Source organism: Apiospora kogelbergensis, assembly GCF_038363985.1.
Source record: "Apiospora kogelbergensis strain CBS 113332 chromosome Unknown utg000007l_segment0_segment0, whole genome shotgun sequence".
Classification (NCBI taxonomy): Eukaryota; Fungi; Ascomycota; class Sordariomycetes; order Amphisphaeriales; family Apiosporaceae; genus Apiospora; species Apiospora kogelbergensis.
In genome coordinates, this window is record NW_027117424.1 from 2,464,553 (window position 1) to 2,477,933 (window position 13,381).

The 13,381-nt window shown below is 55.4% G+C and overlaps 5 protein-coding genes across 5 annotated transcripts; 3 read left to right on the forward strand and 2 right to left on the reverse strand.

Moving 5' to 3' along the window:
• Window positions 1-1,911: 1,911 nt before the first annotated feature.
• Window positions 1,912-5,384, forward strand: PG998_011137 (Protein efr3; the record flags this gene model as incomplete). Its single annotated transcript, XM_066877953.1, has 2 exons — window positions 1,912-2,126; window positions 2,255-5,384. 2 exons carry the CDS (start codon window positions 1,912-1,914, stop codon window positions 5,382-5,384), a joined length of 3,345 nt encoding a protein of 1,114 aa, XP_066727007.1.
• A 1,259-nt stretch (window positions 5,385-6,643) lies between these two features.
• PG998_011138 (uncharacterized protein) lies at window positions 6,644-7,546 on the reverse strand (the record flags this gene model as incomplete). Its single annotated transcript, XM_066877954.1, has 1 exon — window positions 6,644-7,546. The coding sequence occupies one exon, from the start codon at window positions 7,544-7,546 to the stop codon at window positions 6,644-6,646; it is 903 nt and encodes a 300-aa protein (XP_066727008.1).
• A 235-nt stretch (window positions 7,547-7,781) lies between these two features.
• Window positions 7,782-8,546, reverse strand: PG998_011139 (uncharacterized protein; the record flags this gene model as incomplete). The annotated part of the gene is made up of 2 exons (XM_066877955.1): window positions 7,782-8,144; window positions 8,277-8,546. 2 exons carry the CDS (start codon window positions 8,544-8,546, stop codon window positions 7,782-7,784), a joined length of 633 nt encoding a protein of 210 aa, XP_066727009.1.
• A 1,313-nt stretch (window positions 8,547-9,859) lies between these two features.
• Window positions 9,860-11,737, forward strand: PG998_011140 (multicopper oxidase; the record flags this gene model as incomplete). Its single annotated transcript, XM_066877956.1, has 3 exons — window positions 9,860-9,999; window positions 10,071-10,296; window positions 10,385-11,737. The coding sequence occupies 3 exons, from the start codon at window positions 9,860-9,862 to the stop codon at window positions 11,735-11,737; spliced, it is 1,719 nt and encodes a 572-aa protein (XP_066727010.1).
• A 281-nt stretch (window positions 11,738-12,018) lies between these two features.
• PG998_011141 (Protein ATP12) lies at window positions 12,019-13,194 on the forward strand (the record flags this gene model as incomplete). Its single annotated transcript, XM_066877957.1, has 1 exon — window positions 12,019-13,194. The coding sequence occupies one exon, from the start codon at window positions 12,019-12,021 to the stop codon at window positions 13,192-13,194; it is 1,176 nt and encodes a 391-aa protein (XP_066727011.1).
• Between the last annotated feature and the right edge of the window lie 187 nt (window positions 13,195-13,381).

Below are 13,381 nucleotides of genomic sequence, written 5' to 3' on the forward strand. Positions count from 1 at the left end.
ATCCCGAGAGGTCCGGGGTGATAAAGATGGGGCCGCAGCCAGCAGCATCAGTACGGAGTAGCTCTGCCATATCCAAGCCGCCGTCTACACGTACGGATCCTTAGCGCCATTCACCCGGTCCTGACCGCGACAGCTCACGATAGGTCTCATGTGAGCGACTAGAGTGGACGTCTCGATAGCCTATCCCGAACGCTTCATGTTTTCCAGCTGGCAGGAGCAACACTTGAGAGTATAGAGACGTGCTGCACGCCCACGATTGCCATATCTGATACTGATACGTATATGCTATCGTCTCCTTCTCAACGGCGATGCCTCTACTTGCTTACGGGAGGAGGTCCTATGCGATCGCATAAAAGACGCAAGACTGACATACCCATCATTGGCTTCCTAGGCTAAGGTAGATACCCCTCCCAGGCGAGATGGTGACGTAGAACCCGAAGAACACCGAGGCACAGGATACACCCAATACTTTGATCTCGGTCGCTGGTGACTGGCCAAGGAGTTCAAATGCCTGATCGCGTGATGGCAGTAGTTGGGGTTTTGATTTTGATACTGGACAGCCCACCATCTGTGATTGTATGGGCGGCTGTTGTTGTTGCTAACGGTTTCGTGGAGAAGGTCTCCAATCTATAGCTAGCTACCTTCTTTGAATTATTAAGGTAAATTAACAATCTTGTTGTTCCCTGTAAACGCTATGAATAGCCACCGAAACTAGAGTTTCCCATGGTTCATCGAGTTTTGCTTTTTTTCCCTCTCTCCTGTCACGCTCGCGGGGGTTCCCGTCATCTACGACACAAGGATGGGTCCCTTTTTGTTTTGTGTTGTCTGGCTAGCCAAAGGCAAAGGCCGAAAAACATAAAAAAAAAAAAAAGGCAGGCCGATTCGCTGCCCCATCCCAGTCGCCGGACCTGGTGCGCCATACTCTCGGGAATGCCTACGGGGGTACCCACATATATGTCTTTTGTGTATGCAGGCGGGTGGGTGTACATGAACATGTCTAATGTGTGGCAGCAGCTTGCAGGCTGGGAGTTGGGCCAGTCCCCGCTGGGTGGAGGAGGCCTGCCGAGTGCCAATTTGGAATTCCCGAAAGGTTTGGGACTCGTCAAGATGACATTGTTCCTCACGAGTGGCATCGTGGTGTTGGACTGATTGGCCCGTCCATCTCCAAAGTCCTGTGTAGAAGGGGGCGGAAGGGGGAGAACAATAAACATACATATCTACAGTAAGCGAAAACCAAGAATGACGCATGGACTGCATCTGGACGGAGTCGCTACCAAGTAGCGGCAGGCTGGCAGTGACCAGCAAAGCAAGACTGTAACCACGTTGCCTGAACAGGACTATTAGTCAGGTGCTTATATTCCTGGTTTCGCCTGATGTCTGGTGAGACAAAAGACAAACGTGCCTGGCCGGCGTGCATCCTTTCATCGCTACTGTCTAACCAAGTAATTACGCTGCTCGCCAATAATACGACGCTAGGTTGCTCGGGTTTTTAATGACAGGTCTCCTTATCTGCTATCACTAAGGCAATCCATCAACCAAGGCCGTCCCAACTCGATCAATGCTCAATGCAAGATTGAGAGGTTCGCGTCCCCTTTTTGCTTTCCAGGAAATTGGCCTGCAAAACCCCCGGCGTGCCGAGAGAAAAGACCCGACCATACCTCGTTTGCCCATCACGCCCAACAACGCAACCTAACCTACCTGACAAGTCATAACTGAACGACTGCCTGCCTTCCAACTTTCGGCAAACATACATACGGAAGGGAGGACGACAATTATTTTCTGTTAAGCAACCAACTGGCGGCCATCACCGTTTATGCCTCGCAGTCTAATCCGGTCTTTCCCTCCCATCTCCTGACGCTGCCTGGGTCGCCATCGAGCAGCGCTCCCACATGCTGATTGCGCGTCGGCGCAATGAACGCCCTTCACGATAAGTGCCGGCCGAAGCACCAAGTCCTCGTGTTGAAATGTTATCCTCGGACCACCAAAGGAGCTGTTGATGTCAAACCGAACTCGAGCGAACTGAGTTACCTCCTTTTCTACGCCACGTCACGGCGGTCCAAGATACAAAAAGTCGGGGGCTTCCTCGAGAAGAAAACTGCTAGCGATGTCTGGCGACTAAGAATTGGGTACGTACAACATTACACCAGTCATTCGAACCCCCTTGCGTCCCGAGTTGTTGTCGACATGGGCCTCTGGGTGTCGTCTTTACTGGAACCGAAGAATCTGACTAATCTTTGGTTTTCTCTCGTGTTAGCAATGTCCAGGTCACGTTACAGATACTCGCCGCGTTGATCGAGAAGGCGCCCAAGGACTTGCCCCTGTTCGCGCAGAATGTCCTCAAGATCCTGGGGAACGTGCTACGATCCAACGATATCACCATGGTCGAGGCGTCTTTGCCAACATTCCAAACCTTCTGCGAACACCAGGATGCCTCGTCCCTGTTTGCCGACCAGACATACGCCCAGCAGTACGAAGAAATAGTTCAAGCATATGCCGCCTTTGCATCTACCAAGAAAACCCCCGGCAAGGGCACGCCAAGCAAGCCTGTTGTCATGAGATGGAGGAACGCAGGTTTAGAGGCCATCAAAAGTGTAGCGGAGGCCGAAGCTTTGGTCACAGTGGCAGGTCGGCAGCTTGATGTTATCGTACCTATGATTTTGGAAAACCTCAGGACCGATAACGAAGAGTTCCTTGACGTTCTTATTCACCGTGCCCACATGGATGAGAAAACCGACACCCAGCCTCTGACGCGTCACCGGACGAGCATCTCGACGGTACAAACAAGCGAAACTGGCGAACCAAACCCAATCGCTCTGTCAGGGTCTGCTGCTGATGCAGACAAACTTGCCGAGGAGGAGACGGGATTGGCTGCCATGCATTGTCTGAAGCAAATTTGCGTTGTCCCGAACCGCGCGCAGCTTCACACTGCGACCCTGGCTCTGCTCAAGTTCGTCCGGGAGCTGGTACAAGCAAACGAACCAGTGCTGAAAGAGGACCCCAAAACAGGCCGACATAACGGATGGGCTATCAAGGTTTTCGGGCTCATTGCCAGGTGGGCTCCTGTCCAGGACCGTTATGTTATCCTCTTGGCAACGATGGATACACTGACGCGTACCCCGTCAGCGGAAGAAAACATCCCAGAACAAACAGTTCTGGTTGCAATCATGAGTTCGTTATTGCGTTCGGATGTCAACCTGATCGGCCTCAGCGTCATGGATGTTCTACTAGGACTGGTCCAGCAGGTGAAAAAGGCGCTCAAGACATCGGGGCGTACGACTCCTGGGGGCACTCCTAAGACTCCTGACAAAGACTCGGACCCCGAGCAGGACCAACACATGACTACGGAACGCAAGGAATATCTGGCTAGAATACAGCAGTGCATTGGAGACCTTGCTACGCATGTCTATTATGCGGACCAGATTTCCGACATGATCTCTGCAATTCTGGTTCGCCTCAAGCCACACCCCAGTACCCTGACTGGTTCGCCCCCGGCGGAGAAGGCTGATGGCACTCCGGGCCCTGGCACATCTACGGGCAGCATCTCGGATGATCAGCATATCCCCGATGGGTTCGTTTACCTGGAGCGAGCCAAAGTCACGGCGCTGAAAGCCATCAAGTCCATATTACTAGTTGCCAACCCCAAAACCAAGGTGAGCGGCAACGTGAACCTCACTCGCAACAAGGTTCCTATTCAAGTCTGGGAGGGATCGCATTGGCTACTGCGCGATCCCGACGGCCTTGTCCGAAAGGCATATGCGGATGCTCTCACAACGTGGCTCGACCGAGAGACCACCCGGGCAGATCTGATAGCTCGGGACGAGACCCAAAAGACAACCCGGATGGGCAACAAGGAAGGACATGCGTCTGCTTTTGCGAGACGGGCTGTGTCGAGCGCCTCTAATCGCGAGAAACCTACTAAGGTTCCACGATCTCATTTTCTCCAATTACTCCATCTCTCCATCTACGACAATGCCCTCCAATACAACGAATACGAAACAGATATGGCACTCTGCCATATCCTATTGGCGAAGTTAGTTATGAAGATGGGTGTAAACGCCGCACGTTTTGGCGTGCCAATGATTTTCAGACTTCAGGAAGATATCCAAGAGGCTGAGGCACCCATTTCCAAAGTTCGGCTTGGTTCCCTGTGCCATGGTTACTTCTGGGCTTTGACAGAGATGTTTGACTTCGAAACCTCGGTGACCGGGCGGGCGATCCAGAACGAGATTTCGAGACGGAGAAGCAAGCACTTCTGGGTCGATGGCATTAATGTGCCGCCGCCTTTATTGGATTCGGTGGGAACCCCCGGGTCAGTCCATTCAGAGCCCAAGATACCTGTGGAGCAAATTGAGTCACAGGCGTTGCTGCCATTCGACGAACGCTCGGCGATGGTTGACTATATTTGTACCAATTACCAGGAAACCGCCATCTCACCGCCGACGAGTCCTGGTGCTTCTCCCGGACGTACATTCAATACCCCGATATTCAGCTCTACCTTGAGTTCGATACCGCAAGCGGAGACAGACCGCGTGCTTCCCGCCAAATTTCGCGAGGATATGTTGGCGGAGTGGACAAAAGAGTCTGCCATGTTGGCACTCCAGGAAGGGAGCAAGTCGGCTTCTCTGAATGGATCCAAGGCAGCCACGACTGCTACGAGGGCAAATCGGCTGGCAGTCAATTCGCCAAATTCGAATGGCCACCCTGGCGCAGCATCTCCAGCCGACAGCTACAATAACCTACGACCAGCATCTCACGCTGGTGCTGGTGGAAGCGTGGCAGCTTTGCGAAAGACCAGCGTCCAGAGTCGAGGCTCTGGAATAAGCAGTTCTAGCCGTGGTCTTGTCGCCTCGGTGGACCAGCTCAAGTCTGTTCTGAGTGGGGAAACGCCACGACCAGCCACTCTGCATACTGTCCGTGATGATGATAGCAGCGACAGCATGGTCAGCTATGATTACACTCCTTCGGAACTCTCTTTTAACCCTGCCGCAGGCGAAGGCACGGGGAGGGCAGAGAGTCGCTCGCGATCAAAGTCTCGTGAGCGCAAGACATCTGATGCGGGCGGCCCATTGTCGTCACACCCTACGGAGAATGGAAAGGATGAGTCGGAGCAGGTACCACCAGTACCACCTCTGCCGCCGTCAATCGCTGGAAATTCGGTCGTCCCCGCCATTACTCATCGACCTATGTCAGCCGTGTCAGCCAAGGACCATGCCGTCAAGGCTCCGAGGCGGAGGAGCGTCAAGAGTCGCGGCGGAGAGAGCATCCTGTCGAGTGCCCTGGGAGACTCTGGATCTGGGGCTATGGACCTCCAATCCTTACTCAAGGGTATTGACAGCAAATCTCGAGAACACACGCTCGGCAATCTGTCTAGGCCTCCATACTAGAACCAAGCCCGGAGTTTACGGACGTTCGTTCACCAATAATTTTTTTTAAAAAAAATCAGCACAACCCTCGAGATTTTACTCGGGAGGCATACATGTCGGCTTTTTGGGGCCCAGACCAATCTCGTTTGTGGTTATTGTATACTATGATTCGTGAGCAACGAATTTGGCCAGAATTTGACACCGAAGAGAAGGAGGCATCACACAAGACCAATATGCAGCGTGGCACACCTCGTCGGGGCCTGTTTTATTTGTATTTTTAGTATTCAGCCAAAACTCCAACCGCGTCTATGATAGCGACTGCGCGGCGCAGGCGGTGGAATTCGATTCCGGGTTTTGTTTTAGTGATGAGGCAGGCTTCGGGCTTCCCAGCGGGAGTGCAATAATACATTTCAGCGCAAAATACTTTGGGCCTCCCCCTTATTCTGAAGGTGACAACAGGGTTCCTAAAACACATGGTTCCCGAACACGGCTTACCACAGGGGCAAGCACATGTGCAGCTACATTGCATATGCCCATGTAGCTGAGCCAGACTGCAGTGCCAAGACGTCGAGGCACTCGTAACTGTACTTTAGCGTGTAAGGGTCCTGCGCCCAACCGCCAAGGAGTTCTGGCCGCCGGCGTTCATTAGCATGTGCATACGACCCGCGTCGGGAAAGCCCCCCTCGAAAAAAGGAATCCTGGTCACGGATCACCGATATTGCATGTTGACCCTTGCCTGGCCCTCCTTTGATGCTTGACGCAGATCTCCGTGGTGTAACACATATCTCACGATCCGATCTGATATGGATAGTCCCCCCGCAAAGATACATGTTCCCACCTGAAGAATTTAGCGCCATGGCCACGAGAAGTCTAGATTTTCAGCACCTAGAATGAGGCGTACTTGGATTCGGGACTTCATCGTCACCCGTCTCCATTGGCCACCACATCCCGCGTCCGCAAGAGCCATCGAGGGTGTGAACGCCGATGTCGATTCGTTGCAAACATCAGCTCCCAGCCGCTGCGGAATATTCGACGTGAGACACGGGATAACGGATACCCAGAATATTATTTTGTCGAATCAAGGAGGGTGTAGATCTGTTACTAAGTATCGTAACGACTAAGGAGCGTTTTGTCTTTCTTCAGTGACTCCCTGCCCACATGCCTTCTTCATTTGTCTCATCATCCATCCATCCAGGGTTTCTGTATGTACTACAGTTTGCATGTATGTGTGTTCCAACTATTCGCTATTTTAAGAACCTGCTTACTCTTTGAACATGGCTTCAGCAAGGTGGTCTCGCTTTCTCTTCTGAGTGGGCGTTGCCACCGCCGACCCCCAGCTTGCTTCGACACGTGACGCTCGTTACCGTCTTCTTGATCTTCTGTCCCGAGAAGTCCCAGGACCCCGGCGTACCGGCCGACGAGGCCGTCATGACCACATTCGAGACGGTGACGCCGTTTTGCACATAGTCGAGCATCATAACCACCTGGTTGGCGTTAGTGTTGCTCGAGACGCACATCACGGTTAGCGTGCCGCCGTTGGAGCTCGCCCAGCCCGCAACAGTGACTCGCACCGCATCCTTGGGCGGCGGCGGCGGCGTAATAGTCGTTGCGGTGGCAGCAGGGGCTGATGTGGTTGGGCTGAGGGGAGGAGGAGACTGGAGACACGAAGACACATCGAAAACTTTCACGTTGCTCTGCGGGAACGGGTCCAGGGGCCCCCAGATGTCGCCATTCGCGTCGCGGCCCAGGCCGTTGGTCAGGTGTCCGAAGCCCGAGAAGTCGTGGGCGACGGGCGCGACGCCGGGGCTCGTCAGCTCGGGCTGGATCCACTCGGTCACGGGCTGAACGTACTGGCCCGCCGTGATGTTGTTCTTGGTCAGCTTGGTGGGCGCGCTGGTCAGGATGCGGTACTCGCGCGCGTAGCGGTCGCCCGCCTGGGCGCGCAGCCGCTGGTCGAACTTGGTGCGCGGCTGCGTCGCGTCGACGGCCGCCGTCACCACGCTTCGGTACGTCGCCTCCCCCGTGCACACGTCGACGTCGATGGCCGCGATGCTGACGGGCGAGCCTGCGGGGCCCGAGGTGTAACCCACGAACCTGGTCTGTCCGGCCTCGGCGTTCGCGTCAGCGGTGAAGACGCCGATGTTCGCGTCTTCCATACGGATACTGGAGAGGTGGACAATCATGTCAGCAAGGGGCCCAGTGTCTGTGCTAGATAGAGAGAGAGATGGCGAGTTTTGGGGCTTACTAAGTCGGCGATCCACCAGTGGTTATCTGGATATTGGATGCGATGATGCTATAGCATACGATCTGTCCGGCCGAGTTGCGATAACCACTGTACTCGATCCAGTCACCAACAACAAAAGGGGCCATGACTAGGGGGTCAGGTGAGCGGCTGGCACTAAAGTCAGCACACCTTAGTCATTCATATAGTTTGCGGTAGTCATACAGTGTCCCTTGCTTGCTGCTAGTTCCTGCAATCACTGGCCGGTTGGTTGCAGGGCAGAGAGCATCGTTAGCGCTGCGAGGCACACACATTGGGAAACCCGAGAAGGAAGAGATGCTCGGGTTCTGGTCGTCGGCTGTCATGAAAGGGGACTCGGTATAGCCACTCGAGTAGACAGCGTTGGGGTCGTTGATGCGGATGGTCGGCCCGTTGGCCATCTTCATGGTCCCGTCGAAGTTCACCTGGCTGATGAAGCCCGAGCTGCCTTGGGTAAACAGCGACGAGACGTAGACCTGTGCGGCAATGGGTCCGCCGCCGTTGACAAAGTTCCCAACGACCTGATATATGTGTTTCAGTAGACAGAAAGCAAACCTCTGCGAACACCGAATATTACCCTAAGGTGTGCAGCAACCTTCCGGCGAAAGGCCACATGTGAAGGGGGTAGGTAAGGGGGTTGGACTGAGACTTACCGATATTTCGAACCCGGGGAATTTCCCATTCTTCCACGCGTTGACAAAGTCTTTCCAGGGAACCCACGAAGCTGGGAAGCCGACTTGGAGGTTCTTTGGGACAGTGACAGTGAAGCCATTCACGCTGACTGTGCCACCACTGTTGAAAAGGGTGTCGTTGGAAGTAGTGGCGCCCTCAATGTTTCCGTCGAGGTCGAAGCCTACGTCTTGGGCCAGGGCCCCGAGAACGAAGAGTAATAGAGTCCTCCAGAAAATAATATTGTTATACATATTGGAGGGAGAGGATATCTGGGCCAGGAATTACTAGACTGAGGTTTGTATCGCAGTAAACCTTTAGAGATTTCACTCATGGAGGCACACCATTCCACCCTTTCAAACGTCATGAGGACTTATTATATCGAAAATGCCGAATAGTATTATACCCCCTCCAGTCAAAGGACGCTCATACGTTGCGGATGTCTGGGGCCACTGAGCCTGGAACCTTTACTTGCCGTACACTACTAGCATTGCGATGACCATAACATGATGCTCTTCAGTTGCTGTTCAGCTCCCCCAACGGCGCTTTCCACCGGTTGGGGTTTTGGTCAATCCAGAGTCTGGACCTTTCTTTTTCTCTTTCCGCAGGCTTATTTCGGACACTCCCTTCGTATTCGAAGTCACGCGAGTACTTGGTTTTTCCGTTCTTTCTGCCCCCAAAGTAGTAGATGTTTGCGCTGCGGCTATCGATGGTGGCTGCATTAGCAGCCACTTTGCCACGATCAAGTGACGGCAAGGAGGACAGTAAACAGAAGCTCACACAGGAGCTCTGGCAATATCCTGTGAGAAAAAAGAACCATGAGGCCCGACTTGAGGATTGGCGAAATAAAATGAGTTCAACCGCCTTGTCGGATTCCCAGCTCCTAGACCCCGGGAGCTGAGAGTTCACACTAGCCACTATCGCCAGCCGCATTAGAAGGCGCCCAATGATCTTGGCACAGCTCTCCTCTTCGAACCTTGTTTTCGGACTTGTCGTGCGGCCTTCGGCGACCCAGATCGTTGGAAGCAGGCTATACCGAAGATGATGATCGGCAGCATGCTTACTGGCCTAGTCAGACACTCTTCTCTTCAGCCCACCGAAGTTACGCGGAACGGCTAAGACCAAATCATGGGATCTAGGACGGTTGCTCTATATGTGGAAAACGGCCTTGTAGTTGTTTCTATACTAAGAAAACAATCCACAATGCGTATCGTATCTGGCTTATGTGGTTGCGTCGAGGCCGAGAGAAAACACCGAGAGCGTCGTGATTGGGTGGTGAAAACAATAGTTCGCCATGGCTCTAGCTGAGTCCTAATGCGCGTAGAGAAAGCTGGACGCGTCTTGAATGGCCTCGATCAAAGTCTTTACGCGATGGGGCGAATCCTTCACGATGGCCATGACGGCATGATGAACGAGATGTTAATATCGATGCTGTTGGATAAGTGTATAAGTAGGAACGCACATCTGGGCAGCAGCGTTGAGTAGGATCATAGTAACCATCGCCAACAGACTCGGCATCCCCTTCCTACCTACCTCCCCTACTGGTAACAGACATTTCCATTTCGGTATGGCATTCTCAGCCATTCTCCGCCTATCGGCTGCCTTGTCCATACTTGGCACTACCTTGGCCAAGGACTGGGAAAGCCCAGAGTATAAGTGGTTATACCAGTTTCCGTTACCGATCCCACAGACAAAGACTGTGAACAGGTAAGGGGTTTCTTGGCTGTTGGGTTCTCTAGATCCAAGCATCGGCCACTAACGAGATGGTCTATGCGTAGAACTATCCAGCACCCGGTCACCGGGAAGGCCATCAACTACTATGAGGTCGAAATCAGGGAGTTGAAGCAGCAAGTCTACCCAGATAGGGGGCCAGCAACCCTCGTCGGGTACGATGGCATGTCTCCTGGTCCGACTTTCCAGATGCAAAGGGGTACCGAGGCCGTCGTTCGGTTCATCAACAAGTCCAAGAACCCAAACTCGGTGCATCTCCATGGCTCTTACTCTGTAAGTATACCTCGAAAGGTGCCCGTCATAGTCATTCCATTCAACGCAGTAAGAGCACGGAGACTAACACATGGGACTTTTTTGACAGCGCGCGCCGTTCGACGGCTGGGCCGAAGACGTAACAAAGCCCGGGGAGTACAAAGACTACTACTATCCGAACGGCCAGAACGCCCGCACACTCTGGTACCACGACCACGCCGTCGACATCACCGCCGTCAACGCCTACTACGGCCAAGCGGGCGTTTACGTCCTGCACGATGCTGAGGAAGCGGCCCTGAACCTACCCAGCGGCATCTACGACGTGCCGCTGGTGCTTTCGGCCAAGCAGTACAACCGCGACGGGTCGCTCTTCAGCCCAGCCGGCGAGACGACGTCGCTCTACGGCGACGTGATCCACGTCAACGGCCAGCCGTGGCCGTACTTCAAGGTCGAGCCGCGCAAATACCGTCTCCGCTTCCTCGACGCTTCCATCTCGCGCACGTTCCAGCTATACTTCGAGAGCGACAGGAAGGCCGGCGAGAAGCAGGAGTTCAGCGTCATCGCCTCCGACGCGGGCCTGCTCAGCGCACCGCAGAAGGTGAAGGACCTGTACATCTCCATGGCTGAGCGCTACGAGGTGGTCGTGGATTTCTCCAAGTTTAAGGGCGAGAACGTGACGCTGCGCAACGCGCGCAAGATCGCCGCCGACATCGACTACCTGCACACGGACAAGGTCATGAAGTTCGTCGTCGGCAAGGACAGCGTCGAGGATAAGTCGAACCTGCCCGGCGCGCTGCGCACCATCCCTTACCCGCAGGACCGCACCACCATCGACCACGAGTTCCTGTTCGAGCGCAAGAACGGCGGCTGGCGCATCAACGGAGTCAGCTTTTCCGACACGGCCAACCGGGTCCTGGCCAAGCCCCCGCGCGGCCGGGTCGAGACGTGGAAGCTGATCAACGGCGGCGGCGGCTGGAGCCACCCAATCCACATCCACCTCGTCGACTTCAAGGTGGTGAGCCGCAAGAACGGGCGGAACGCCGTGCTGCCGTACGAGGCTGCGGGCCTCAAGGACGTCGTCTGGCTCGGGCCCAACGAGGAGGTCGTGGTCGAGGCCAACTACGCGCCCTGGGACGGCCTGTATATGTTCCACTGCCACAATCTGATCCACGAGGACCACGAGATGATGGCCGCATTCAACGTCTCCTTCCTCGCCGACCTCGGATACAACGAAACGCACTACCTCGATCCGATGGATCCGGAGTACCGCGCCAAGCCTATCAAGCCCGAGGCCTTCACCGACGGGGCCATCCAGAGCCGCATCCAGTTCATGGCGTCCTTCCAGCCCTACAACAAGAAAGACGAAACTGAAGCGGCGCTCGACGCATACTGGGCCACTAAAGGTAGCCAGGCTGTGGCCCCTGCAGCTACAGCGCGGCGAGGGAGAAATAGACGTGGCTAGGCGGGCATGGAATGGGGTTCTTGTAGATGGCGTACATGAATGGGCTTTCTTTGAATTTACAGGGAGCTTGGGCCTGGCCTCGCCCCATATTTACTCAATTACATCAGTTGGCTTTTGCAACCCCGGATCTAATCCAATTAATTAATGCTTGTGTCCCTCGCGCTAAAACCCGTCGGCAGCGAAAGCTTCGGGGAGAAGAAAACATGGGTTGCAGAAGCTGAGTTCCGACAACAACCCAGCTCCGTTACCTTTTCTCCTTCTCGAAGGGACAAGACATCACAATGAGGCCGTCGGCGAATACCGCAATGCGCTTGGCGTCCAGGCGAACATTGTTCCCGGCCACACCACTCCCGCCCGCGCCGACGAAGACGACGACGTTTCTTTCCTTGAGGCACATCCACCACACCCCCGCCGCGCCCGCGACCGTCTCCCCCGTCCTCGGCAACGGTCCCCCGCCCGAGCCGCCGAGCTCAGCCGCCGACAGTTCTGCCCAGCGCCTCGCGCGACGCAAGAAGCAGGCCGAGCTCCTCCGGCAAGCCGCCGACATCCGCAAGTCACAGCAACAGTCGTCGAAAAAGAAGCAGCCGGGGCAGGAGGACCGGCCGAAGCCCCGCCGCTTCTGGAAGGATGTCAGCGTGCAGGAGGTCGACGGCGCCCTCGAGGTGCACCTCGACCAGCGCCCGCTGCGCCACCCGACCACCAAGCAGATCGTGCGGCTGCCGCTCACCAAGCCCATGCTCGCAAGCGCCCTGGCCCTCGAGTGGGACTTGCTGACGTCGGTGCAGCAGGCGACGCGACAGCACCTGATCCCCTTGACGAGCCTGGTGTGCCGGGCCGTGGACATCGCCGAAGACGACGAGGCGACCCATGCTAAGGGTGCGGCCCACGAGAGCCTCCGTGCCGGCATCGCCAAGACGGTCCTGCGCTACCTCGACACAGACACGTTGCTCTGCTTCGCGCCGCCGCCGGCCAGCTACGACGTCGTCGAGGACAAGGAATCCCTGCGCGAGACCCAGGAGCGCGTCTTCAAGGATGTCGTCGGGTTCCTGACGAGCCGGGTCTGGCCCGGCGTCGCCATCGAGCCCGTGCTCGACGGCGAGAGCCTCATGCCCAAGAGCCACAGCGCCGAGACGCGCGCCGTCGTCGAGGGCTGGGTCATGGGTCTCAGCGCCTGGGAGCTGGCCGGCCTCGAGCGGGGCGTGCTGGCCGGCAAGGGCCTGCTGGGCGCCGTGAGGCTGGTGGTCGAGTGGAGCGAGGGCCCCGCCGGCCTGGGCCACGCGGATGCGAACAACAAGAAATTCGGCGTCGAGGAGGCGGCGCAGGCGGCTAGCTTGGAGGTCGACTGGCAGATCAGCAACTGGGGCGAGGTCGAGGATACCCACGACGTCGAGAAGGAGGATCTGAGACGACAACTCGGCAGTGTTGTTCTGCTTGTCTCTGGCACGGGAAAACAGTAAAGTCAAAGAGCAAAAATACTCTACCCAGCATTTCCAATGGCCTGTATTGTGTGTATCACGACATACTATCAGCACGGCCTATGTAACAACATGGCCTATGTAACACAACACGAGCATTGTACAAGATAATTAGTCATATCAATAGAAGGCACATGAGTATATTGGGGATTCCGGCAAGAATCGCAAA